Source organism: Cervus canadensis, chromosome 24 (assembly GCF_019320065.1).
Source record: "Cervus canadensis isolate Bull #8, Minnesota chromosome 24, ASM1932006v1, whole genome shotgun sequence".
Taxonomy (NCBI): Eukaryota; Metazoa; Chordata; class Mammalia; order Artiodactyla; family Cervidae; genus Cervus; species Cervus canadensis.
Genome location: NC_057409.1, coordinates 100,839 through 127,500, shown reverse-complemented (window position 1 = coordinate 127,500; position 26,662 = coordinate 100,839). Strand labels below are relative to the sequence as shown.

Here is a 26,662-nt window from a genome sequence, read left to right as displayed (position 1 = left end):
TGATCCGCAGATCTGTTCTCAGCCTGGGTTTGAGGAAATACTGGGGATCGTCCTTGACAACGTTTTGCCCATCATCCAGTGGGTCTGCTGCCAAGAGCCCCCCCGCCCAGGCCCTGCTCCCCATCTCCCCATCCTGTCCTGTCCCTCTCTGACCCGTTCAGTGGCCCCTAATGCCCACCCTTGGCCCTAGTCCTCCAGTGAGGACATTCTTCCTCAACGGCAGGCCCGCCCTGTGCCGTTCTCCTGCCCGTCACCGTGCTGTTGCCGTAAGGAGAGGGGTGGTCTGCCCCAGTCTGGACCTTGTTGGGCTTCCCAGACTCTTCCGCCACCCTGTTCCCAGTGTTGCCCTGTGGCTTGCCCCCTGGTAGTCTTGGATCCATGCCAGACTCTTCTATGTCTTCATCCTCTTCTCATCTCTGAAATAGCCTCCAGCCTTGCCTCTTTTTATCCAATCCAAACTGCCTTCAAAGCCTGCCTCCAGCCCACCTCTTCCAGGAAGCCTTCCCTGCCTGCTACAGGTCTCACCCTCGGCAGAGCAGGCAGCGTCCCAGGCACAGGAGACACTGTCCCCAAGCTTGTTAGCTGCTGGAGGGAGGGACAGCTGGTGGGCCTGGAAGGATCCATGAGTGAATCTCCTGGAGCAAACGGGTGTGAACTTGGTCAGAAGGGAGCGAGGGGTGTGGCAGGTCTGGAGAAGAAGGGCCAGGTGGGTGGAAGCACTGCCTGGGAGCAGGATGTTGGGAGGGCGTGGGGCCTGTAGGTGGGTGGGGAACGTCTGTGCAAGGGGACTCGGGGTGTGGGAGGGTGTGGGCAGGCGGGGCGTGGACGCAGCATTGACCGGGTATGAAGAGCTGGGTGGGTATGAGCATTGCGGGGTGGGACTCTGAGTACCCGGGCTCTGGAGGGACGTGGGGTACAGGCCACTGGACCAGCTGGAGGTTCTGGGAGGGCTGGGCTCTTGGGGGTGGGGCCACTGAGCTGAGCCTTGGGTCAGATCCCTGGCTCAGCCGCCCTCAATCCCCGCAGGGGTGGTGCAGAGCATCAAGGACCACATCACAAAGCCCACGGCCATGGCCCGTGGCCGTGTGGCCCACCTCATTGAGTGGAAGGGCTGGAGCGCCCAGCGGGCGGGCTGGGAGCTGCCCCCAGAGGACGACGAGCATTACTGCCGCCTCCCGGACGAGCTGCGTGAGGCCCGCTTTGCTGCAGGTCGGCGGGGGCGGGGGCGGGGGGGCGGACTGGCTGGGTCTGGTCCTGAGAGGCCCCGGGGTCCCCCCACCCCGTGCGTTGTCGGGGTGTGCTCAGTCACTTCAGTCGTGTTCAGTTCTTACGGACTGCAGCCCGCCAGGCTCCTCTGTCTATGGGATTCTCCAGGCAAGGGTACTGAGTGGGTTGCCATTTCCTCCTCCAGGGGATCTTTCTGACCCAGGGTTTCAACCTGTGTCTCTTACGTCTCCTGCATTGGCAGGCGGGTTCTTTACCACTGGTCTGGGCAGGGAAATACAGTGCTGAGTGTTGGGGGCATTGATGGGAACTCCGATCCCCCGGACCACGGATGGGCAGCCTCGAGAACCAGCATGTGGTGCCTGCCCGCCCGCACCCTCTGTGCTCCCGCTGAGCTGGGTCCATGCCCACAGGGGTTGCCGAGCAGTTTGCCATCACGGAGGCCACACTGAGCGCCTGGTCCTCGCTGGACGATGGAGAGCTACGCCCGGAGAGCAGCCCCCTGGACGTGCTCCAGCTCCAGGGTACGGCCTGGGGGCCGGGGTGGGGTGCCGCAGGGCTGGCGTACAGGCCTGCTCTGCTGCCTGTGCCCTGGGACCTCAGAGAAGCCCCCCCAACCCTCAGCCTTAGTTTTTCTTCGTCTGAAAAATGGGGCTGGTGATCCTTGCCCTGCCCATTTCCCCTGGAGCACCATGAGCATAAAGGAGAGAAACACAGAGAGAGAGAGAGGTGATAGATTAGATGATAAATAGGTGACAGATAATGTGAATCAAGTGCTCACTGTGCTAAGTGCTCTACATGTGTTATTTCAACTCATCCTGTGACACTCAGAACTAGAGCCGTTATTATCTCCATTTTACAAATAAGGGAAACTGAGGCATCAGGAGACTTGCCTCAGACACTTCCCTGGTGGTTAAAACTCTGCGTTTTCACTATAGGGGACATGGGTTTGATCCCTGGTCAGGGAACTAAGGTCCTGCACGCTGCACAGCGCGGCCAAAAGGAGACTGGCTCAGACTGTGCCGTGTGCTAATCTCTCAGTCGTGTCCGGCTCTCTGCGACCCTGTGGACTGTACCCCTCCAGGCTCCTCTGTCCATGGGATTCTCCAGGCAAGAATACTGGAGTGGGTTGCCATTTCCTCCTCCAAGGGATCTTCTCGACCCAGGGATCGGACCCAGGTCTCCCACACTTCAGGCGGCTCTTTACCAACTGAGCCACCAGGGAAGCCTCAGATTACACACGCTGGAGACATCCGGATCTGAACCTCAACCTCACCTTTGTAGATACCCCAGTTACCCCTGAGGGCTTCAGGGAGCCTGGGTCCCGGGTGGAGCTCGCAGACCCACTGTGGCTCCTCCTCCTGACATGAGTGAAGGGAGGGGTGGAGGCCTGGGGAGAGCGTTGGTCGGCCCAGTTCTCAGAGCACAGACGGACTTGAGGCCAGCAGGCGGCTCGAGTCTGCTGTTAACCATTCTGCTCACTGCCACCACCATGCCATCACCCAGGGAGAACAGGCTCAGTGAGCTTCAGTGACATGACCGAGGCCACCCAGCTTGGCGCTGATAAAGCAGGATTCGGAAGCAGGTCCTCTGCCGCTTGCCCCTGCCTCCTACCCAAGAGAGGGCGAGGGGCAGGGTCTTCCCAGCTCCAACCTCACCCCCCGCCCCCCGTTGCTTTTGCAGACCTGGGGAGCATCTACCTCCAGGATAGCCTTCTGAGTGTCCGCTCGCAGGACGACAGTCTTCTGGCCTTCTCCTCCCCCGACAGCTGGCCCTCCCCTGATGAGCCCCCCAGCCCTGCAAGGCAGCTCCGGCCACGGCTCCCGGGGGCCCTGGGGCCCGAGGAGGGGCCCAGCCTGCAGGGCCCCCCGCGCTTCGTGGACGGCGGCCCGCCCTCCGAGGAGGAGGACGAGGTGTTCTACAACTGAGGTGGGCCGGGCCGCTCCCTCTGTGGCCCGGTGGGCAGCCCAGAGCCATCAGGACCCCGGGTGCTGGGTGGGCGTCTCATGATCCCTCGGGGCAGGCGTGGGGTGGGGCGGCGCTCCTGTGGACGCTCCGTGCCTCCCGGACCTCCTCCGCCTCCCCCGTGGGAGCTGTGATCCCCTCCGCCTCTCTACCTGGCTCAGGAGGGCGCCTTCCCCTCAGGGTGTCTGCCACAGGCAGGCTCGAGGACTCTCAGCAAACACCCGGGCAGACTGCCCAGAGGAGCCGACAGCCACAGATGAGTGTGGGGACCCTGCTCAGCCCCAAGCTCAGCCCTCTGCCTGTGCTCCAGCCCCATCAGAGGCGGCGGCTCCTTGGAGCACTGACCCCTGCTCCTCAGCGCTCTTCATAGGGATTGTCTCTCGGGGTGTCTGCCGGACCCTCACTCTCTGGACCTGCTCCCCGGGGCCCTGCTTCCCCTCCTCGCTCCCCCCTCTACCTGCAGGAAGGTTCTCAGCAGACATTAAAGTGGTGGATCCTCCCTGGATGACCTTGGCCTGGTCTCTGCAGGGGACGCGTGTCCTTGGGCTCCCGGCTCGCGGGAGAGGGCCCCGACCCCTCAACACACAGACCACCGGTCACCCTGCTGCTGGCAGCCCAGATGGTCCCCATGGATGAGGCTTAAGGCTCTGTGGACTCTGGGGAGCCCCATATGGGGAGCCCACTTTGTCAGCCCAGGCTCAGCCAAGGAGGAGGCTGAGGCTGGAGTGGAGGTAACTGGATCACAGGGTCATGGTACCCCTGAGGACAGGCATCATAAGACCCAGTGGGAACCCCCTCTACCCCATAGCTCCCTGCCAGGAAGGGGGCGCAAGGAGTGGGGGGACCAGGGTCCGGGCCTGCAATGTCCACACGGCCACCGAGGGGCCCCCGAGATCTCAGTCGGGGTTGGCGCAGGTGAGGCGCTAAGGTGGCAAGACACTTGGATGCTGAGATGAGCGCGGACCACAGCTCTGGGAGCCGGCTTTATTTGCCTTGGAAGCCTCTGGTTGGGAGTCACACAGCCCCCAGAGGGCACCTGTGCCTGCCCTTGCTGACAGAGGACAGCAGGCTCTTCATCTGTGAATCTGATGCTTTCTTGCAGTACCCACCACGTGGCGGCTTTCTGCTGTCTCACACTCTGAGCTTCCCAGGGTGGAATCTGTCTTTCAGGACATGTGGCACTTGCCCCATGAGAATGGGACATGGCGACTGTGGGGTCCTCCTCACTGCTAGTCAGCTGCCTGCTTTGCCGAGGAGTTGAGCTGGGCTGGAGCAGAGGGGTGTGTTCTCGTGGGGGAGACAGGCAGGGTCTCTGCCCTGCTTCCTTCACGGGGGTAGCTGAGTGGCTGTTTCATCCGGCCAGGCTGGCTCACTTTGGGGCTGGAGGGTTTGTCAGGTTGGAAATTGCTTTCTCCAACTAGAACAGAGAGCAGAGAGGGGGAGAGTGTAGAGGAGACTGAAGATGGAGGCTGCAGTATAGTTTGCCTCCCCTAAGGGCTGATTTTGGAGCGAGTTTTAGAGCCAGTGCCTTGCTACTGCATAGACGGGATCACTGAGGCCCAAAGGTAATGGCAGGGCTGGCCAGTAGCCACAAGATAAGGTAGATGTAGCTGGACCATGTGGCCGGCTCCTCTGGGCCAGAAGTGAGGCTCATCAAAGTCCCATGAGGCCCCTCCCAATGCGACTGTGGGTTACTGGTGCCCCCACCCCCCACCGCCCCTCGGCTGCTCAAACGTGGCTTCTCCCCTTTGTTTCATCCTTGAGGCCACGGTACCTCCACCCAAGAAACGAAGCCCACAGCTCTGCCCTGAGACGTCACGAAGAGGGACTGAAGATTCAACAGCTCGAAGAGGTTGTGTGCCTGGAGGAGGGGGGTTAGGAAGCGCTGGAGGACAGGCTCCCACCCACCCGTCTGGCTTCATTCTTTCCTGAGCGAGCCCTGAGCTGAGATGAAGGCCCTGCCAGGCTCTGTCCTGGTGCTGCCCCTGATCCCTGCTGGTTCTGAGCCATTGCCGATCCAGTATCTGAGCCTGGGAGGGCTGGGCAGTTGGGGCGGGCCTGCAATGTCCAATATGACCAGCAGGGGTCCCAAGAGTCCACACAAGGGATCAGTGGGCCTCACCACTCAGGATCATCCAGCATTGCCCATGGACACAGGGGTGGGGCCACTTTTAGGTCCCCAACCTGCTCTGTCCCTCCACGACCCCATGTGCCAGGCTCTGTGCTTGCAGCGGGGAGGGATCAGCAGTCAGAGTGATTAAGTAATTTGCCCAAGATCACACAGGCAGGATGTGGGAGACCTGGAATTGAAACCCATGTGTGCCTTGATGCAAAGACAAACTTTTAACCACTATTTCTGTCCATCCAGAGTCTTCAGCTTCCTAAGCTCTCCCTCTCCCTGAGTCTCTATGTCCCAACAACCCTGGGACTGAGGGGCAGAGAGGCAGGGACTGCATGCCTCTTCCACAGATGAGGAAGTAGACGCAGGAGGAACAGAGAGCCACACTGTGTGGTGAGGAACCAGAAGCTTTCTCTGCTGAAGAGTTTCCCTCTCAGGTTCCTCCCCTCTATCCCAGGACCCAGGTCTGCCCACAGCCCGAATTTTGCCCATTACCTGGTGCAGGGAGGTCTCCGGAGACAGCTTCAGGGTTACTGGCTCCACGGGGCACCCCCCAGCCAAGATGTCCTGGAGGCAGCACTGGGGATGGGGGAAGGGTTATGGGGGCCTAGGCTAGCCCCCTGTCCCGGGCTACCCCTCTCAAACCACAGGCGATCAGCTGGCCACTCTGCGCTAACCCTCCTGATTCCCCACGCCCTCCAGACACCTCACGTGAGCACTCACCCGCTGTCCTGGAGTCCAGGAGGGTGGCTCAGCTTGGAGGGCCTGCACCAGCTGTGCCCTTTGGACAGTGCCCACCAGGGTCTGGGACTCTGGACAGGCAGAGAGGGAGACGGAAAGAGCCACATTATGAAAAAGGAACTTCTGTTTCCTGGGCTTCTGTGATGTGCCAAGAACTGTGTTGGGTGTTCTCATGACTCTCGGGAACCTGCAGCAATCTGTGAGTCAGGAGCTAATATCGCCCATTTTACAGAAAAGGAAACTGAGGCTCAGGGGCACAGAGAGGTTAGTTGTCTCGCCCAAGGTCACTCAGCTTCTGAGGGCAGCTGGGCAAGGCTGCCAGGGGGCCAGGAGGTCACTTGCCCACCCTGAAATGCCCCATGTGGCAGGGCCTCAAGCAGGAGCAGGTCTGGAACACCTCCATGAAGACAGCCATGCCCTGGGGCTGGGCATTGCCCCTCATTTCCCAGTGAAGGCGTGAATCCAGAAGGCCACCTTGTTCCTGTTGGGGGAGGGGTCGCAAGCTTTCAGGGCGTCACTGGAGTTTGCAAGTATTCCGTTTTGAAGGACAGCCTGACAGTTTTGCTCCTTTTCCAGTAAAAGAAAAACGTCACAACTGGACATACACATGTTCCCCCTTTAAAAACAAAAAACAAAGCTATTTCTTGGATGAGCAGCTGGGTCACACAGCCTGGGCCTGTGCTAGTTAGGAGTGCTTTGCTTCCTGTGGCTCTAAGGGTAGATTTGGAGTTGGTCTTGGACACCACTTCAGTCTCTTTTCCAGGGAGTGAAGCTTCTCGAGGGGACACCCCTGTGCAGATATTTTCTAATGGGATATCTGGCATGTTCTATGGGATAATGCTATAGGTGTCCCACTTTGAGTGGGAAGAAGGGCCTGGCATTTGGGATGAGAACCTCTGACAACTCTGTCCTCCCTACTTTCCAGCTGAGGCAACTGCAGTTCATAGAGCTTAAGGGGTTTATCTACAGTTTTGCTGCTCATAAATAGCTTTATGCTTCTTGGGTTAGGTATGCGGATGACACATATGGTTGTGCAGGTTGCTCAATGCCCAAGAAACCTGCCCAAAGGACAAGTAGGGGCCAAAATCCAGCCAAGCTATGCTTGCCAAGTGTGCACCTTTTTTCATTTATACAAAGGGGACATGTGGGCTGACGGAGTCCCTGAGTGGACATAGCTGTCCCCTCCCTAACCCCCTGCTTATCTTTCCCACTCACACTGTACTTATCCGAGAGGGAAATGATGTTCCAGCTAGGCCCTCCCTTAAGATTCAGCTTATGAGTCTTTTAACAAGGGCCCCCACCCATTTTTCTGTGAAAAGATGTCTTTCTCATGGTGACAGGACTGAGGGAGGTTCAGCTGGGGAACACTGGACGGGAAGGCTGAGGGAGGAGCCTCCTGGGAGGAAGATGTGTTCCCATCACTCTACCCCAAGCACACCACCCTGATTTCTAGGATTCACATGTGCCTTACCAGTCCCCTCTCATCTCTCATCCAAACATGTCAGGACGTCCCTGGTGGTCCAGTGGTCAAGATTTCACCTCCAATGCAGGGGGTCTGGGTTCAACCCCAGGTCAGGGAGCCTCATGGCCAAAACAAACAAAACCCCCAAGAAGAGAAGCAACATTGGGACTTCCCTGGGGGTGCAGTGTATAAGAATCCACCTGCCAATGCAGGAGACAGGGGTTGCGCCTCTGGTTTGGGAAGATCCCACATGCCGGGGTGCAACTAACCCATGTGCCACAACCACTGAGCCTGAGTCCTGGAGACCAGGAGCCACAACCACTGAGCCTGAGTGCTGGAGCCACAGCTACTGAGCCTGAGTACTGGGGACCGGGAGCCACAGTCACTGAGCCTGAGTGCTGGAGACTGGGAACCACGGCCACTGAGCCTGAGTCCTGGGGACCAGGAGCCACAGCTACTGAGCCTGAGTCCTGGGGACCGGGAGCCACAACCACTGAGCCTGAGTCCTGGGGACTGGGAGCCACAGCTACTGAGCCTGAGTCCTGGGGACCAGGAGCCACAGCTACTGAGCCTGAGTCCTGGGGACCGGGAGCCACAGCTACTGAGCCTGAGTCCTGGGGACCGGGAGCCACAACCACTGAGCCTGAGTCCTGGGGACTGGGAGCCACAGCTACTGAGCCTGAGTCCTGGGACTGGGAACCACGGCCACTGAGCCTGAGTCCTGGGGACCAACCTGGAGACTGGGAGCCACAACCACTGAGCCTGAGTGCTCCAACTACTGAAGCCCTTGAGCCCTAGGGCCTGTGCTAAAAATAAATAGATAACTTAAAAAAATCTGAAAGCAGTATTGTATCAAATTCAATAAAGACTTTACATCAAAAAAAAAAAAAAAGAAAAACCTTTAAAAGAAAAGGACTACAAGCAGAAAAAATATAAATAAATAAACATGTCAGCACCCCAAGGTAGGATGGTTATTATCTCCATTTTACCAATGAGGAATCTGAGGCTCAGAGAGGTGCAGTGACTTGCCCCAGGTCACACAGTGCAGACCTGGGTCTCGACTCAGGTTCCTGACAGCTCCAAGGCCCTGCTCACCCTTTTCCGAGGCTGACTCTCCCAGGTGCAACAGGGAGCAGATGGAAGCCCCTTCCCCATTCACCCCGCTTCCTGCTGGGCACCTGTGCTCGCCACCAGGGGATACTCAGCCATGTCTGTGGAGGTCACGACCTTGACCACCTCCTCCTGTGGTGTGTCCTTGGCCAGTGTGGTGATGGCTCGGTTCATGAAGTGCTCCACACACACCCGGTGAGAGCTGCAGGCAGAGGCGTGCTCCCATCAGGGCCTGGAGCAGGGTGTCCTCCAGACCCTGGGACAAGGCGGGGGGCCCGGGGAGTTCCGCCGGTTCTCCAGTGCAGGCAGGGACTAAGGGATTCCTAGGAGGAACAGTTGCTCACATCCCAGGGTGGGGAGGAGCCTGGGGACCGACTCGCCTATGGCCTGGCTCTGGATTCCCAGCCACTGGATCTCTATCTCCCCAAGACCAGCTCCAGTTTCATCTGTTTTATTCAGAAGCTGTCCCTGGAGAATTTCATTTGAAGAAAAGCTTTATGGCATAAAGGGGGGAAAAAAAAACTTTAAAGTTTTAAAATAACTGGAGTAACCACCCCCATTTAACAGATGGGGAAACTGAGTCTGGAGAAGGCAGCAGCTTGCACATGCTTCAGTTGGGCCTTGGGCCCAGGAGTCTCAGAGGCTTAGTCCTGCTTCTCTGGGGACAGAGGCTGCTCGACCCTATGTGGTCGAGTGAGGACCTCAAAGCCTGTTTCCATTCTAGTATTCCAGCCCCACCTCCAGCTCCCAAGACCCCAGTGAGGACCGCAAAGCAGGAGCAGGGGGAGGGGTGGGACCCCCCGAGCTGGTGCTGACTCGCTGTGTGACCTGGATGAAGACATGGCACCTCTCTGAGCCCCAGCATCTGTCCTCCTGTTGTGAAGACAGACTGATGACCAGGAAGACACTGAGGCTCGGGAGGCCAAGGACTCACGCAAGGTCACACGGGGGGCTGGAGAGCAGCAGACTAGAGAGCAGCGTGTGTCAGCCCCTCCCACACTTACCCAGGACCGAGGTCAGCCCACCTGGACACCGTCACCTCGGTCCACCAACCTGAGCAGGCACCGCTCACCTGAGTTTTCGGCACCGGATCCACGGAAGGTATGGCAGCTTCTTGACAATGATGGTGCCGTCGTAGAAGGAGGGCTGGCAGCTCTGGGCGATGGCGTTGGCCGCCAGCACTGCCATTAGCACGGGCAGTGCGTGCACGATCTGACCGGTCATCTCGAAGGCCAGCAGCGCAGTGGAGATGCTGTGGGTCACGGCCCCTGAGAACGCTGCAGCCCCTGCAAGCCAGGGGTGGGGTGGGGGCATGAACAGCCAGGGAGTGGGGCTCAGGCTAGGAGACAGCTTCGTGCAGAGGACAAGGCTGCTGTGAGGATGGCCGTGGGCTCAGGTGGGAATAATTCAGACGCTACCAACTGGCTACTATTGGAAATGCCTCTGGCCTGGGCTTGGTGAGGGAGAGAGCAGTAAGGGAGAGGGGGCATCAGGGCCCAGAGAGAAGCTAGAAAGAGTAGTGGGGGCTTAGAGGAGGGGTCCAGGGAGGGGCGGGGCTCATGGGAGGCTACTGACCTCCCTATGCCCTGCAGAACTGCTGGCTGATTCTCCAGGTCCAGCCCAGACCCATGATGTATGCCCACCCAGTAAGAACCAGGTCCACTCACCTGCCAGCGCGTACCCCCCAGGCATGATGGGGTTGGTGACCCCTCTGGCCATGATGCCCTCTGGGAAGGCCACAGAAAGGGCTTCTCCTATGAGGCGCCCAATGGCAGCTCCTGGCCACAAACTTGGGGTGAGGACGGGGGCCAGGCTGACCCGCTTCCCAGCGCCCTCCCCACCTGGGGACCAGTCTCAGCACCATACTGGGGAGGCAGGTGGACGCGCGGCCACGGCTCTGTCCCTGTCCCCTGAGCCTCTCAGACCCTCAACACTCACCATAGATAAATATGGGCATGAAGTACCCGGCAGGTATGGGCATTGTGGTGGCCAGAATCAGCATCCAGAACTGTGGGGGGGATGGGGGGCAAAGGGGGCAGAGGTTAGCAGCGGCTAGACCAGAGCAGGCAGAGGAGGGACCGGCTGGGGTGGGGAGTGTCCCTGGAGGAGGAGGAGGAGGCCCAGGCACACACCCGTCACCAGCGGCTGGTGTGAGCAAAGGTGTGAGTCGGGGAAGGGCCTCTGCCCTGGCAGTGCGCCTACTGAGTGCCTGGCACTGCACCAGAGCCTCTCCTTTCTCCCCTCCCCACTGTCTATGATGTAGGTCCGGTGACGACCCCAGTTTTAAAGATGAGGAAAGCAAGGTTCAGAGAGTTGGAGCAACTTGCCGGGGACCACACAGCGAACGGAGGTCAGGACAGGGGGTCTGGGGGAAGATGTAGGCCCCGTGCTGCATGCATGCCATGGGGAGGCACCCCAGCCCACCCAGGCTCTGTGCACACCCCTGGGGGCCCACCTTCATAACGAGGAAGAAAGCGAGGGTCCCGAAGATGGTGAACTGTGGGTGGTACCAATCGAACCACAGGTTCTGGGGGTCAGGCTCCATGGGCCAGGGTGGGGACGTGTTCCGGGTCAGCAGCACCCACGAGTTATTGTCGAGCAGGGAGTCCAGATACTCCCTCATGGACAGCTGGAGGGGAGGGGGGTCAGGGTTTTGCCTGGGGGCTGGGCAGCAGTGCCCCCCGCTACGGCCTGAGACCCTCCGCTGTCACTTCCTGCTGGGGGACTCCTTGGCAAGGGCTCTGTCACTGCAGGAGCTGCTATGTGCTCAGTCACTCATCGTGTCTGACTCCTTGCAAGCCCGTGGACTGCAGCCCGCCAAGCTCCTCTGTCCATGGGATTCGCCAGGCATGAATATTGGAGTGGGTAGCCTTTCCCTCCTCCAGGGGATCTTCCCAACCCAGGGATCGAACCCAGGTCTCCCACACTGCAGGTGGATTCTTTTCCGTCTGAACCCCCAGGGAACTGCCGTGGCCTCATATGAAAAGCGCCACACAGCCCTCCTTTTCTAGGTGTTGAGAGGACTCAGGGAGATGATGGACATAAAGTGGACAACCATGGGCATGCCCCCCCGGCCCCCCAGCTCAGTCCCTTACCCGAGAAGCCATGAAGCGGCCCGCGCCAGGGGGGTAGGTGATGGAGGCGAGGACCAAAGCCGCCAGCGCTGAATACAGAGGCTTGCTGTCGGGGGGCGGGGGTCAGCACCGGGCCAGCCATCGACTCCCCTCACCCCACCCCATGGGGCAGCCCCACTAGTCTGGGGGCGACGCTGAGGCAGGAATGGGGGGGCAGGAGCAGGGCAGTGATCCGGGGGGGCGGCCCCACACCACTGGATGACCGGGGGTGGGACTATAGAAGAGTTCGGGACAGAGGCCGCTGTCTGCCAGGACCAGCCTGGGGGAGGAGGGCTGAGTCTGAAATGGCAACGCCAGGGCTCAGACAAGGTTGGGGGAACAGGGCTCAGTGAGGTCCTGGGTTTCGCGGGCAGTGGGGAGGCCGTTAGCGAGGAAGGGCTGGAATGTTGATGCTGGTGGCCCAGTAAGTGGGGAGGCAGACCCTGCGGGGGCCTGCAAAGGGGTGCTGGTGACCGGGAAGGGAGAGTCTGGGGCATCACCCTGATGGGTCCCCAGCCCCCATCCAGGGTCCACCTGGTGGCCATCAGTTTGGAGAGGACTGGATTTGTCTTGACAAAGCCGAGAAACTTTCGCTGGCAGAAGAGGTAAGCACAGCTCGCCACGCCACAGACGGCCCTGCAGGGGCACATGGTGAGTCCAGAGCCCCGCCCGGACCCAGGGCGGCTGTGCAGGCGGACGGCGACCCCACTCACCCCAGCGCCACGAAAAAGAAGATCTCTGGCAGGTCGAAGGGGATGTCCACCCGGAAACTGGTCTTGTAGAGGGAGGTGATGGTCTCTGGGGAGACGGGGAGTGGGGTCAGGGCGGGCACTCCTGCCCAGCCAAAGGCTCAGAATCAATGGGCAGGAGAGGAGGCGGGGCAGGTGTGCCCCAGACTCCTCCCCACCCGCCTCCCTGACTGGCTTCACCCGCTTCTACCCTGAGGGCTTCCATCCTTCACGCCCAACACAGGCCTGTTCCTTCCACGTCCCTAGGAGGAGGGGAGTGCGGGGAGGGAGGGGAAGAGATGGGAGAGGGGAGGGGCAGGGGGCAGGGGGCAAGGGGCAGGAGGGAGGGGGCCGGGGTTAGGGGTCAGGGGGCAGTGGGCAGGGGGCAGGGGCAGGGTTCCAGCGGCGCTCACCCTGCTCGCTGTTGAAGACCGCCAGCAGGCGGAACATGAAGGCCCCGCAGGTGGCCGCGAAGAAGCCCCTCCAGTAATCCCAGACCGAGAAGTGAGAGGACACGACCTCGATGCTGAACAGGACGCCTGGGGGCGACAAGGGGCTGAGAGCCTGCCGCCGGGGCAGGGCCACCGGCTCCGGGTTCTGAGCTGAAGCCGAGGGCGGGGCGCCCCCATCCTGATGGCTGCGGTGGGGAGGGTGCCCGCCCCCAGTTCACAGACAAGAGTGAGGCTGAGAGCCGGGCTCACCGCTCGCGAACGCGCAGGGGCGCCGAGTTCAAAGCCCAAGTCTGTCCAGGGGACCGCCGCGCGTCTCGGCGCCCACCCGCGCCGCCCCTCCACCCCGGGGACAGTCAGCGCTCCCGGAAGACGGCGGAAGGATCGCGACCGCCCCCATCTGCCCCCCAGGTCCCTGCGCCGGGCGGGCGGAGTTGGCGGGCTGCGCCAGGGCCGTGGGGGCCGGGTGTTGGGGAGCCTGGGGGTGTGGGAACTCGGGGTGTGGGAACCGGGGGCCGGGCGGGGCCTCACCGCTGAAGGGCGCTGCGAACACCGTGGCCACGCCCACCGCCGCCGCGGCCACCAGCATTTCGTTTCGCTTGCTCTTGTTCTGGAGGGATCCAGAGTCCTGGGCTGAGAGCCAGCCCTTGCCCACCCCTCCCTCTCATTCCTCCAATGGAGGGGGTTCCCACGAGCCCCTTACCTCGGACTCCCCAGTGGCCTTGGTGCGCACGCGGCCCAGGTAGGCGCCAATCATCACGGACAGGTGCACGAAGGGGCCCTGCCCGGAGGTGTGGGCACAGGGAACCCGTCGGGCCTTGAGGGGAGCCCCAGCCCTGCTCCTCCCCTTCCGCTCCCTCGGTCCCAGGCCCCCCAAGCTCATCCAGGGACGGCGTGCCCCCAACCCCCACCCCATCTCCCAGGTTCCCGAGTCACACTCTGGGGACCTGGCCTGCCTCCACCCTCAGGCGGGCACCGGCCTGAGTTCCTGCTGACCCGGTCTCAGTGGGTGATGATGGAGAAAAGGCAGCTGGGGCTGGAGGGTGGGGTGGGGAGGTAGTGGTGCTCTCACGCCCGTCCATACCACTTTGCCCAGGAAGATGGTGCTGCCGCTGGCCAGGATACAGGTGAGGCCCACCACCTTAGCCCCGAAGTTCTTGATGTCCAGGTAGTCCTCCAAGACCACGCCTGACAGGATGGTCTTCAGCTCCGGAATTCCAGAACCTTGGTGGGGTGGATGGACAGGGGCAAGGGGAGGGACCGTCTCTATATTAGCCTTATCCCTTTGCCCTGCACAGGGTTTCACGTTCAGGTCTTGTCAGGTCTCCTAAACCCGTCAGTGAGGGTTTATAAACTCATTCTGTGGATGAGGGCTTCCCTGGTGGATCAGACAGTGAAGAATCCACCGGCAATGCAAGAGACGCGGGTTCGATCCCTGGGTGGGGAAGATCCCCTGGAGGAGGAACAGGCTACCCACTCCAGTATTCTTGCCTGGGAAATTCCATGGACAGAGGAGCCTGATGGGGCTACAGTCCATGAGGTCACAAACAGTTGAACATGAGTGAGTGACTAACACTTTTCACTTTCTGTGGATGAGGAAGCTGCGGGCCAGAGAGGGGATGTGAACCGTCCACCTTCCTCCAGCTGGGCCTGCTAGATGCTATTGTGGGATGAGGGGAACTAGGAAGGACTCTCAGACCTCGCCCCCGTGACACACCCCTGCATCCCCCCTCTGCCGGCCTGGACCGGAGGCAGAGCTGCGAGGCCTGGCAGAGACGTATGCCTCCATGAGCCCCTCAAAGCAGAGCCAGCAGCGACCTGGGGCAGGATCTATCCTTTTCACTGTGTGACTTCGGGCAAGTGACACGACTCTTCTGAGCCTGGCTTCTCTGCCGAGAGGTGAGGTTACCGCTTCCTGCCATCCCCCAGCAGGAGCCCCACGGGACAGTCTTTGGCCAGCAAGCACTGCCGGGCAAGGCACGCAGGCGGATGGCGTGGCGACTGGGCTTACCTCCCGAGAAGGGCGTGATGCTCTGAGAGAAGCCTGAGGAGAAGGAGACCAGGGCCACGGGGTACACAGTCCAGGAGAGGTATCGGAGGAGGTGGCTGTCCCCGATCTCCCGGTACAGCCACTGGTGTGCTGGGGACAGCGGGGTGTCAGGGAGCCATCCACAGACCGCAAAGCCCTCAGACACCCACTTGCTGGCCCTCAAGTGCAGGCCCAGAGGCTGCCCACAGAGAGGTGGCCAGAGCTACCCCGTGAGCGGCAGACCCCCAAGAGGAGGAAGAGCAGGACCCTGGATCCCTATCCCAGTGTTGCCACTGCTTAGCTGAGTGACATTTTGCAAGCTATTAACACCGCTGAGCCTCTGTTTTCCCCATCTGTCAAATGGGCTCTGATGGTAACGCCCTCACAGGGACATCGTAAGAAACCCAGATGTGGTCTAGTGCCCTGCAGGTCCTTGTAAGGCTGCCAGAGCAACTTCCTGCCCCTCGCCCCCCTTGCAGGGGTACCTCAGGTGGAGGGAGCCTGCAGGAGCATGGGGAGGGAATGTTCTGTGCCTGGTGGTCTAGACGAGGGCCCTAACCAGGGTTACTGAGCTGAGACCAGGGCAGGGGAAGCGGGGGCAGTAGGAAGTGGTGGGCATGGAGCTCAGAGAAAGGGGGATGACTTGGTCTCTCGTCACTGTGCAAACATGGAGTCTGAGGCCCGGGGAGGTGCCCAGGGTCACCCAGCACGCCAGGACCAGACCCAGTGCCCTCCCCGCCCCCGCTGCACCTGGCAGTCCGCCCCGCCCCCCACCCCCCACCCCTGGGTATCCCGAGAGCGTGCTAGGAGGCCTGACTCCAGAGCAGGTGTGCGTGTCGGCAGGGTGGGGGTGGGGGGTTACCTCGGACCACACGCCTGACGGTGAAGCTCATGGTGAAGCTGATCAAGGCCATGAGTACCCCGAGGACTGTCAGGAAGTACCAGTCCTCACCCACGCGGAACAGCTTCCGCTTCAGCCAGCCCAGGCCACCTGGGGCGGGGGCAGCTGTCAGAGCCCAGTGCCCAGGAGGGCAGGGAGGGAAGGTGCTGTGTGGGGCTGGGGTCAGGTGGGCCAGTCCTGGGAGGCTGGGAGGGGGCTCTGCCTCACTTGAAGGACGGCAGGATTTGTGGCAAGTGGAGGCGGTAGCACAGTGGGTGCCAGGCCCTGCCAGGAGGGCGCCTCTGACCATCTGCCCCCCGCACCCCGGCCCCTTCCTGAGGTTCTGATGGAGGAAGAGGGGGAGTAGGGCGTGTGGGCCTGGGAGCGGTGCTCTCTTCAGCGTCTCCGCAGGGTCCACGGCGGAGAGAACGCCAGCGTCTAAGGAGACTGCTCTGTTGTCCCAGGACCTGGGGACCATCCTGGGGTCATGCCGAGCGCACCCTGGGGCCCCCAACAATGCCCCCAGCGAGCAGGCCTGGGGGCCATGTTCCCAAAAAGCAGAGAGCCAGCCGCAAGCATGTCTGACCTACAGACAGGCGGACAGACCCCCCTCCCTCCCTCCCTCCCATCACCCAGGAAACTCTGGACCCGGGGAAGGAGTGGGCTGCTCCTAGGCGCCAAGGAGAGTCGGGAGGCAGGCTGGACAGGGTGCTGTCTCGAGGGGGCTCCCACAGGGAGTTGGGGGTGGGGAGCCCAGCTCTCACCTCGGATGCCTCGGCGGACGCGGGGACATGGGCCCCAGAGCTCCTGGAGAGTCACAGGGTTCCCCGAGGAGCCCTCACGAAGCCCCACCAGCTCCTCCATCAGGCCCCTGAGGGAGTGCATGGGGAGATGGACCCTTGGTGGGCGGCTCCAAGGCCCTTCCCCTCCCTGCCACTGGGCCCTTCCCATCTCTGCTTCCCGGATAGGAAGGAAAGGAGGCATTTTCAGGAGCAGACACAGCTCCTATGTGCCTTTGTTCCTGAGGGGATACCCCAAGGCTGCGCGTGTGCGTGTTAACATTCAGGGTGGGGATGGGGGGTTTAGAGCGGCCCCTTCCATGTCTAGCAGCTTGTTGACCAAGGCCGGGCCCCCAGCTCTCTGGGAGCCATCACTGCCTTCCCAGGACGCTTGACTGTTACCGCTGCTCGGGGTAGCCTCCTCACCCAGGGGAGTCACTGTCTCACCATGGGGTCCCCAGGCCCATCCCTGAGCCCCCACCCCCACAGCTGAGGCTTGAATCAGGAAAACCCAAGGTCCAGAGGGAGAGCCCCTGAGGGTCAAAAGGCAGTGCTGGTTCCCTGCCCCCAGCCTCCCACTCCCTCCCTGCACTGGTCTGGGCAGGTTTCATCCAAGTCCATCCCGGCACTGTACCCCGTGGCCCCTCACCTCGGTCAGTCTGCTCCGCTGTGACCCCAGCCAGCGCGCCTCTGACAAGAGACTCCTTTGCTTGCAACTCAGGTGCACCTGGACAGGTGTGCATTCCACCAATCAACACTCTGCCCCCCCCCACCCCCGCCCCTCCCCGCTGAGGTTTACCCTGGCCATTAAGAATGTCCTTGACAAACCGACTGGAACTGCCCCAGCCAGTGGAGCAGTACAGGCCAGAGCCTCCAGGAGGGGCCAGGGCAGGGGCTCCCCAACCTGCCAGAGCCATGCAGAGGCGGGGGGCGCCCACCTGAGCTGCAGGCTGGAGTCAGGGGGCCTGGGAGGGGGACGCTCGTGATGCAACAGTTCACGTAGGGGTCTTCTGCTGGGGCTGAAGGTCAGGGCTGCAGATTCTCAGAGTTGGGCACAGGAGGGATTTGGAAGATCAGAGAAGAGAGAGTGGAAGGGCCCACCCAAACGGTGATGCCATCCCTGACCCACAGGGCTGCTGGGAGGAGGACCTTGATGCACCCGTTCCCGTTCTCTGTTGAGGTGGGATAAAGTCTGTGGCCTTTACCCAGAAGCCCCAAGCACAACCACTGCCCCTGAGTTGCTGTGGTGGGAAAGGCAGTTTTGCAGACTGGGGGGTCTGGACGTGAGGATCTAGTCCAAGTTCCTCCCCCCGCCCCAATTCCCTGTTCCTGCTTCAGCCTGTCTGCCCCCTGCCCCCAGCTCTGAGTGAGACAGGTCATCAAGGCAGGATCCTGAAGAGATCTCCAGGCTTGGGAGCCAGGCAAAGCAGGGTGGAACTTTGGGCTTTGTCCCTTGGCCTTTGTGACCCTGGGCAAGCACCCTCGCCTCTCCGAGGCTTCCTTCTTTAAAATGGGCTGACACCTCTCACCAGCTTGGGTTTCCCTGGGCACTCACTAACCTGGAGGAGGGTTGAGCACAGTGCCTGGCACACGCAAAGATGCAGTCGTACTAGCACCATTTTGCAAATAGTAAATGGAGCATCGGAGAGGTGAGTCACTCATCTAAGATCACAAAGCAGACGCTGAACCCAAACTCAGACTCTGTGGCTCTTCCTCTGCCCAGAGTCCCGCAGCTCCTGTGGCTTAAGCATTCAGGACAAGGGTTTAGGCACAGAGAGCAGAGGATCTCTGTCCGATATCACTTTTTGAAGATTTGGGCCAGAGATCTGGGACAACTCCTGCCCTCTTCCAGACAGTGCCCCCTTTCTGAAAATCACGATGGCCCTTCAGTGACTTGAACTCCTGAGACCCCGAGCCACCCTCTGCCCCTAGATGTCAGACCAAGTCCATCCAGGCTAGGAGCACATGTGTGCCGTGAGGGCTGGGGTGGGGGCTCACTGCTCTGCACAGACCAGAGCCCAGCCTTGCTCAGCTGCTCCAACCTGTGTTTAGTGACAGCGCTGCCGGCTGCCTTGTTGACACCCCAAACCTGCGTCTCCGCTCTTAGGCAGCCTTGGCTGGCCAGCCAGCAGCGCATGGCCACACCTCATCCCCCAGCCCTTCGAGCATCAGGAACCTGGGGAGAGGGTGGTGGGTGGACACCGTGCCCGCGGTGAGTCCCTGCAGAGCCAGTCCCCGCATTGCAGCCCCCGGCATCTCCTGCTTCTGCGTCAGGCCGTGAGGGCTGAGGGCAGCCTTGGCGCTGGAACAGCTCTCTCACCCCTGACCGGTCCTTCACCACTCGGAGCCTCAGTCCAGTGAGGGCTTCTCTGGGGGCTCAGACAGTAAAGAATCCACCTGCAATGCAGGAGGCCCAGGTTCCATCCCTGGGTCGGGAAGATCCCCTGGAGGAGGGCGTGGCAACCCACACACCAGTATCCTCGCCTGGAGAATCCCAGGGACAGAGGAGCCTGGTGGGCTACAGTCCATGGGGTCACAAAGAGGCGGACACGACTGAGCGACTGACACTTCACTTCTTCCAAGGAGGGGAGCGCAAGAGCCATGGGCGCAGGGCCCTGTCTCTGCCTCGTTCATCACCTTCACAGGTCCCCCAGAACCCGGACAATGTCTGGCGCAGAGCAGCTGTTCAGCTGTTACCTGCTGAGCCATGAGTGGTTTCCAAACGCTGGCCTGTGGGCTGGTTGAGTAGGGAACTGACGGGAGCAGAGTCCCATCAGAATCTCTGGGTACGTGGGAAGAGTCTGTGTCTGTTAAAAGTTTCTGCAGGAGACTGAGGTGCCCTGGCAGGTTTGGGATTGAAGACACCGCATTATCTCTGAAGCCCCTTCTGTCCCTAGGATCTGAAGGGAGAGACAGGCGTAGAGACAGGGGAATGGACTTAATGAACTTACAGGGTCCCTCTTGGCCACAGAAGCCAGTAGATCCAGTGCCTGTGTGGGTGATGCCCTGGGGGCAGGGGGAGGGGGGAGGCTCGGTGGGCGGGGGTGGGTAATGAGATCTGACGTCCAGGAGCAGTGACTCAGGCCTCCGCACCATGACCGTGTATCTGCATTTAGCCACGGGCTCCTGTTTCCTGGCGGGCGGGCAGCAGGCCTCTGGCCCCCCAGCCCCACCCCCACTGTCCCTCTGTCTCACCTCAGTGCTGGTGACTTCCTGGCAGCCCTGCTGGAAGCCCCTCTTTGGTGGGGGATGACCCAGCCAGGCAGGAATCTCCACTGAGACACAGAACCCTCTTGCTCCAGCCGTCACCCTGACCCCACTGCATGGACCACCAGCCCCAGTTATCACCCATGTAGCTGGACCCCCGCCACACACACACCAAGGGGGAGGCTGTGCGGGACCCAGACAAGAGGGGAACGGTCTCCATGTTCAGGAACCCCCATTCTGATGGGGCAGACAGGCGAAGACCTGCCTCAGGGGACTGCCAGTCTCAGACGGGAGCGGGGACACTGGAAGCCCGAGTCTCACCCAGTGCCAGGGTGGGCAAGGCCAGCTGGTACAGTGTGCACTGGGGCAGGACCTCCTTCGTGGGCTGCAGCAGTCAGAGAGGCCTCCATGGGGAGGAAGAACCAGCGCTGGTCTGGGCAGGAGGGGAGCAGGGGCCCCAGCCTCCGAGGTCAGCCTTCCCTGGCTTCACCCCCCGATGCCTCGTGACGTCAGGCCAGGCTCCGCAGGCCTGTGTGTGAGCAGGGGCTTCTCGGTGTTCTGGGCCAGCCTGTCTCCTTACACGGATGTTCAGGTGGCCCGCTGACCTGTGTGTGAGCAGGGGCTTCTCGGTGTTCTGGGCCAGCCCGTCTCCTTATATGGATGTTCAGGTCACCTGCTGACCTGTGTGTGAGCAGGGCCTCTCAGGGGGCTCTGGGCCAGCCCGTCTCCTTATATGGATGTTCAGGTCACCTGCTGACCTGTGTGTGAGCAGGGGCCTCTCAGGGGGCTCTGGGCCAGCCTGTCTCCTTATATGGATGTTCAGGGTGCTCTGGCTTCCTGGGGGATTTGGGTCAGATACCTCCAGTTTCAGATCCCAGCTCTGCCACTTCCGGGGTGCAAGCCCCAGGCTCTCTGTGAGACTCTGTTTCTCCATCTCTAAAATGGGAGCAACCTCTCCTTGCAGGGATTGAATGAGGCCACACTGGAAAGCCCCCAGCCAGGAGCCCAGGCCCAGCAGGCCCCTCAGAACTCAGAGCTAGAATAACCGTCTCCCCGGGCCTCCTTCACCCCCAACTGAAACCTCTCCTGCTGCCTCCCCGGCCTCTCCTCTGAGCTGGAGGTCAGGCAGACAGCTCCTGGGAACAGAACCTTCTATATCGTTAAGGACCATTCCTGAATCATCTGCTCTCCTCCCCTGAGTCCAGACCCAACCCACCCTGCCTCAGCTTTCTCCTCTGGGTCTTGAAACATTCCAGAGTCGGGGTGGTGGGAGGGGCAGGGGGCAGAGAGACAAGCCTGACATTTGGGTCCCTTGGGGGGCTGGGAGGGGAACAGCTGCACGTTTTATTCCCCCCTTTAGGGCTGTCTCAGGCCTCCCAAGAGATGACCGTGAACATTATCTGTCCTGGTTGGGGAAGCCCTTGCCTCACACGGGGATTCCCATGCACCCCTGACCTTGCATCTCCTGACCTCCTCAGATCCAGGGCCTTGGTCCTCTGCCCTGATCCCTCGCACCAAGGGCTGAAACTTCGGGGGAAAGGAGGCAGGAGAGAGAAAACTCTCTGCAAGAGGTCTGCAGTCTGATGAGGGAGGCACAGTTCTTCTACTGCTGGGGGAAGACAGAGACTCAGAGACAGGCGTGCACAGGGGCCTGAGGCAGGCCCCGTCTGAGCGGCGGGGGGCGGGGACAGCACAGGCCCCCGCGCGGTTGCCGCGGCGGCTCCGGGGCTGGAGTTATCAGCCTGGAATGCCAGGCGGTGAGCTCAGCCTCGCGGCCGCCCGAGTTAAACTGTCAACAGGGCTGTCTCACTGGAGAAGCTCCCCAGCCCCTCTGGGCCACGGAGAGGACTAAATTTAGCCGGTAGACAAGAGGCTGGCCCCGCGCCCGGGGCGGCCGGGCCTTATAAAGCGGCGGCGGCCGGGGCCCGACAGCTCCCCGAGCCCGCTGCCCCCCGTGCTGCCTGCCCGCCCAGCCCGCCGGCCGGGGCCTGCCGCCACCCGTGGATGAGCCACAGGACCTCCTCCACCTTCAGAGCGGAGCGGAGCTTCCATTCCTCCTCCTCCTCCTCCTCGGCCTCCCACAGCCTCCCAGCCCAGGACCCACCCATGGAGAAGGCCTTGAGCATGTTCTCCGAGGATTTTGGCAGCTTCATGCGGCCCCACTCGGAGCCCCTAGCCTTTCCAGGCAAGTGCTCGGGGCCCCGTGGGGAGGGGAGCCGCGCAGGGCGGGGACACGCAATGGTGTGGCCACCGCCGCACCTCCAGCGACAGGTGCTACAGCTGCGGCCCTGTGCGGCCGCGGGGCAGATGTGGCCGGACAGACAGACGCAGCCAGGACGGCGGGCCTTCAGGAGACAGTGCTGGCCTGGGGTCAGCTCTGGTGCCCGGGTCAGGCGGGGCCTGGGGCCAGCTCCTCTCTGGAGTCCTGAGATCTGCAAGCCTCGGGGGAGGCACGCAGACCCCTTCCTGCAGGCCTGGGGCGGGGCCCCGCAGAGCGTCATACACGCACGCCCCTCCCCCACAGCCTCTGCTGGGCAAAGCCCCGCCCCCTCGGTGCAGAAGGTGGGCCGCACGAGGTGAGGGGGGCGGGCGGGTTAGGAGCCATGCTTGAGGCGGCGGCAGGGCCTCAGGGTCTGCCCCTTCACCCCGCACCCGAGAGGGAGCCGGAAACCTGGCCCTGGAGACCAGCCTGCCCTGTGCTCTGCCCACCCAGCGCTCCCCACGGCCCGCGCCGGGGGACCGGGCAACATCAAGACCCTGGGAGACGCCTACGAGTTTGCTGTGGACGTGAGTGACTTCTCACCTGAAGACATCATCGTCACCACCTCCAACAACCACATCGAGGTGCGGGCTGAGAAGGTGAGCCTGTTCCCCCGCCGCGACCCTGGACTTCACACCCGTACCCTCTGCACAGGCGCCCCCCCCCCACCCCGCCACGTCCCATCCTGGGACCCTGTACCCTGACCGCGCCCCCCAACCCCCAGGACAAACAGGAGGCCTTGCTTCTGCGGCTGGTGGGCCACAGGACCCTATCACTGCCCTTCTCTGCCCCAGGCTCCCAGGTGCTTTCTTCAGGAGCCAAGGGAGCCACAGGGGAGGGGGGAGGAGCAGAGGGGTGCAGGAAGGGGCCCCCAGGAGGCGAGGCGAGAAAGGGAACTGAGAGGAGGAGGACGGCCCTTCCTCTAGGCCTGTGGGTGGTGGGCGCCTCATGCCTGGGGCCAGCTGGGGAACGAGCTCTCGCCCCTGACGCCCCTCAAGGCCTCGTTTCTCCCAGACCCAGGGGCCCGGCTAGCGTCTCCTCTCTGGACCCCTGAACTGGGCTCAGGGTCAGGAGGCCTGCGCCCTGGAGGAGGGGGTGGCTGCGGCTGAACAGGGAGGTGCCCCTTAGAGAGAGGGGCTGCCCACGGCCGCCTCTGATGGCCCGGCTTCCTCCCTTGAGCCCAGAGGGCCCCCATCAGGGAGCCAGGCCCTGCGGTGCCAGGACCAGTGGGCAGCACGTGCCCACCCTGCCCCCACCAGTGACTCAGCCGCCCGGGCTCCGCTGGACACTGTGTGCTGGCGGCGTCAGGGGCCGCGGCTGCCAGCGGCTGACGGACATCCACACACACGGGAATGCGAGCAGCTCCTTGCTGCTCAGGAGCCCCGGATACGCGCCCCCCCCTCCCCGCCTCCCCACTCCTCCTCTGGGCTCTCCCACCGAGCCCCGCCCTCCCCCGGCCCGCTGGGGTCCTCTGAGCTCCTCTGCACAGTCTGGTGTTCAGCCGGAGGCCACCGTTGCCCTGGGCAGCTCGGACGCCAGGCCCTTGCACCTGAGATCAGGAGCTCAGGGCGCGTGGGGCCCAGCTGGGGTGGGAGCAGGGAGCAGGGGCTGGGGCTTGACGTGAACAGGCTAAGGGGTTTGGGGGGCGTGGGGGGGGCAGCCCGCCCTGATCCTTCGGCCCTTCTCCAGCTGGCAGCCGACGGCACTGTCATGAACACCTTCGCTCACAAGTGCCAGCTGCCGGAGGACGTGGACCCCACGTCGGTGACCTCGGCCCTGCGGGAGGACGGCAGCCTCACCATCCGGGCCAGGCGCCAGCCCCCCACGGAGCACGTGCAGCAGACCTTCCGGACAGAGATCAAGATCTGAGGGCCGCCCCGCCCCACCCCCCACTGCCCCGTGTCACGTTCTCCCCCTCCGGCCAGCCAGAGTGGCTCTCCTGATCCCCTCGTGTTCCCGGCTGAACCCACCCCACCCCAGACCCAGGTGGGTCATCCCCACCCCCAAATGAGGGCTTCTGCTCTACCCAGGGCAGGCCGGGGACCCCCCCTGCCTCACTCGTGGCCCCCAGATTGCAGATACGGCCTTAATCCAGAACAAAGGGTTTGGGATGGGAACAGGAAATCCCAGAGAACCCGGTTTGGAGAAGGGGGTTGGGACAGGCAATCTGGGCAAATAATCTGCAGGACAGACAGACATATTCTTTCATCTTTGGAGTCGCTGCAGGGTAGGGGAACTGGGTATCCGGGACCCCCTTGGCCAAGGGGAGCAGGAGGGCTGAGGGAGGTCGCTGACAGAGGCGCCCATGAAACCCAACTGCCAGGCACGGAGAGGCAGGAGACAGCCCTGAGGGTCCGTTTCCCCGCGGCCGTTCTCCAAGCCTGGAGCCCGCTGCTAGGCTGCCCGCTCACGAGGTGTCCCATCCAGCCCACTGCCCCCGGGCAGGGCCATGTTGTGTCTGTATATAGATGGGGTTTTTCCAATACAGCTGGTTCGTGATAAACTGTGTGAACCGTGTGTCACCTGCTCATGCCTCCAGGGAAGCCTGGGCCGGGGGGCGGGGCTGACCCTTCCTCCTCCCACCTGGAGACCTGGGCTCCTAGGACTGTCTCCACTGCAGACAAGTCAGCCAACAAAAGGAAGCATGGATGGGGCTTGAGTCCTGGAGGTAGGATCCCAGCTTCCCACCAACCTTCCCTTCTGGCCGTCTGCCTCCCCCATCCTCCCTATCTATTACCTGTGAAACTATAGGCATGGAGTGTGTGTATACCACATGCACACAAACAGGTGCGCGCGCGCACACACACACACACATATGCATGCCCGGTTACCCTTGTCCTTCAAATACTAAGCGTTACCATTGGTTGCAGCCCAATTCAGAACATTCTTTCTTTCTCAATTTTTGGTCACACCCTGCAGCCTGTGGGGCCTTAGTTTCCTAAGCAGAGATTGAACCCGCACCCACTACGTGGGGAGGCGGAGCCTTAACCACTGGACCACCAGGAAACTCTCAGAACACTCTGAAATCAGGTTTACAATCTTTACTTGTTACTTTTATCAGTGGGGACGGAGTCTGAGTAGCTGAGCAGCCAGCTTGCGCACTGAAGCCTGGGTTTGAACCCAGGATGTCGGAAGCCGCTCTTGAACCCCACCTGCCCCTCCGTGCAGAGGGGAAGAGCTCCCCTGTTCTGCCTCTCCGCTCTGCATCTGCCCCACAGCTTCCTGCTAGAGAGAGAATACCCCTGTCCCTCCTCATCCCCAGGCCAGAACAAGGACCTCCTGCCAGCCTCCATTCTGGGGGCCCCCAGCTGCCCCCCACGACCCTGGCACAGTTTCCCACATTCAGAGGTAGGGCTGAGCGGGGAGGGTGGGTCCCTGTCTGTCCGGCCTCCTGCGCTTCCTGGGTCAGTGCTCTGTGAAGTGGCCTCGTCCCTGCCGTTCTGGGGCCCTCAGGGGATGACCCAGGGTGGGGTGGGTCCTGGCATTGTATCCTGCACACACAATAAACGGCAGAATCACCGGCTTCTGGAGGTCACCCGCCTGAAGTTTTCAAGCTTGGGGTAGGGCAGGAATGGGAAGCTGGATAAACATCGTCTTTCTTGAGATTGGGGGGCTGGGGTGGTAGCTCAAGTAAAGGTCAAGACGGCACAGAAGTATGGGTTCCTTTTGCCTCCTGCCTTGGTTCCTGGGCCCATTGGGCAGCCTTCTGGGAATGGTTTCCCTGAAACACTTGAGTCGCCTTCTCTTCCAACTGCCAGCCCCTGCTCCTACCTGCCAGGCACTGTCCCAGGCACGGGGACACCAAGAGTGGGCCAGCTGCACTGGGCGGCTTTTGAAGCCAGTCTTGTACCAGCCGGGTTGGAGGACCACAGAGGCTGAGGGACTAACCTAGGGGCACACAGCCTGGGCAGAGGCCGGCTGGAACCTGGCTGGGGAGCGGACCGGTTCAGGGAGTCTGAGCGCCCTTTGGAAGGACGCCCCACACAAACCACCAGGCGCTACTGAAATGGGAGTTCCAGGCAGCTCGGGGCAGTCTGGAGGAGGGGAGGGAAGGGAGGCAAGGGGCGCGGTATTTCCAGTCTCCGTGACTCACCGATTCCACCGGGCTATTTGCAGCCCCGACACTCATCGCTGAGGAGTTGGGGGGAGGAGGGACCAGCTCTCCCACTCCTCCGACCCCTACTTGGGGCCAGGCTCACCTTGGCGTCCCCAGCCCAGCGGCGTCCCTCCCTGGGACAGGAAAGGGGGCAGCTCCCCGGTGGCCAATGGGGCCGAATGTTCCCCACCCCTAGGGCCCCAGCGGCCCCTCCCCAGACGGGGCTTTTAGAGGCTGAGGGAGCCGGTGGAGACTGAAGGCGCCCTCCTGCCAAGGTGACCCGCGGAAGAGGAGGGCGGGGCTGGGGACCTCGGCCTCAGCGCGTTGGCTCCGCCCCCTGGCGCGGGGCAGGCGGCCGCTCTTTGTCTCCACTGGACCCCTACGCTTTCCAGGTTAAAAATAGACCTGGCTGCGGGTCCTGGGCTCCGCCCCCACCACGTGAAAAATAATTATAGCAGCCCCATTCATTGAGCTCCTAGTGTATGCCAAACACCTGCTCA

The 26,662-nt window shown here is 61.9% G+C and overlaps 3 protein-coding genes across 15 annotated transcripts in view; 2 read left to right on the top strand and 1 right to left on the bottom strand.

Moving 5' to 3' along the window:
• The window catches only part of FAM131C (family with sequence similarity 131 member C), a 23,952-nt gene extending 20,258 nt beyond the window's left edge, over positions 1-3,694 (top strand). For 2 of the 3 annotated variants that reach the window (XM_043445387.1, XM_043445386.1), the window contains 3 exons: positions 1,027-1,209; positions 1,638-1,748; positions 2,908-3,694. In XM_043445387.1, the coding sequence (XP_043301322.1) occupies positions 1,027-1,209; positions 1,638-1,748; positions 2,908-3,152 (539 nt within the window). In that variant the 3' untranslated portion in view covers positions 3,153-3,694. Of the gene's footprint in view, positions 1-1,026; positions 1,210-1,637; positions 1,749-2,730; positions 2,810-2,907 lie in introns of all 3 variants that reach the window. The other variant, XM_043445388.1, reaches the window with a different exon arrangement.
• A 448-nt stretch (positions 3,695-4,142) lies between these two features.
• LOC122426440 (chloride channel protein ClC-Ka) lies at positions 4,143-17,327 on the bottom strand. Of its 10 annotated transcripts, XM_043445383.1 has the most exons (20): positions 17,249-17,327; positions 16,585-16,691; positions 15,803-15,931; positions 14,923-15,051; positions 13,996-14,135; positions 13,615-13,692; positions 13,443-13,521; positions 12,876-13,001; positions 12,448-12,532; positions 12,269-12,370; positions 11,717-11,801; positions 11,077-11,250; positions 10,560-10,629; positions 10,289-10,399; positions 9,694-9,907; positions 8,690-8,823; positions 6,032-6,120; positions 5,804-5,887; positions 4,964-5,050; positions 4,143-4,606 (listed from the first exon to the last, which is right to left on the bottom strand). In XM_043445383.1, exons 2-20 carry the CDS (start codon positions 16,682-16,684, stop codon positions 4,559-4,561), a joined length of 2,064 nt encoding a protein of 687 aa, XP_043301318.1. In that variant the 5' UTR covers positions 16,685-16,691; positions 17,249-17,327; the 3' UTR covers positions 4,143-4,558. The 10 variants fall into 10 exon arrangements, 7 of the variants coding, with proteins under 7 accessions (XP_043301318.1, XP_043301315.1, XP_043301314.1 ...); XM_043445380.1 differs by lacking the exon at positions 17,249-17,327 and having other exon boundaries at positions 9,694-9,898; positions 16,585-17,165; XM_043445379.1 differs by lacking the exon at positions 17,249-17,327 and having other exon boundaries at positions 16,585-17,164.
• A 3,977-nt stretch (positions 17,328-21,304) lies between these two features.
• HSPB7 (heat shock protein family B (small) member 7) lies at positions 21,305-24,574 on the top strand. 2 transcript variants are annotated; one of them, XM_043445390.1, is made up of 3 exons: positions 21,305-21,991; positions 22,520-22,650; positions 23,756-24,574. In XM_043445390.1, exons 1-3 carry the CDS (start codon positions 21,811-21,813, stop codon positions 23,933-23,935), a joined length of 492 nt encoding a protein of 163 aa, XP_043301325.1. In that variant the 5' UTR covers positions 21,305-21,810; the 3' UTR covers positions 23,936-24,574. The 2 variants fall into 2 exon arrangements, with proteins under 2 accessions (XP_043301325.1, XP_043301324.1); XM_043445389.1 differs by having other exon boundaries at positions 21,468-21,991; positions 22,520-22,665.
• Positions 24,575-26,662: the final 2,088 nt, after the last annotated feature.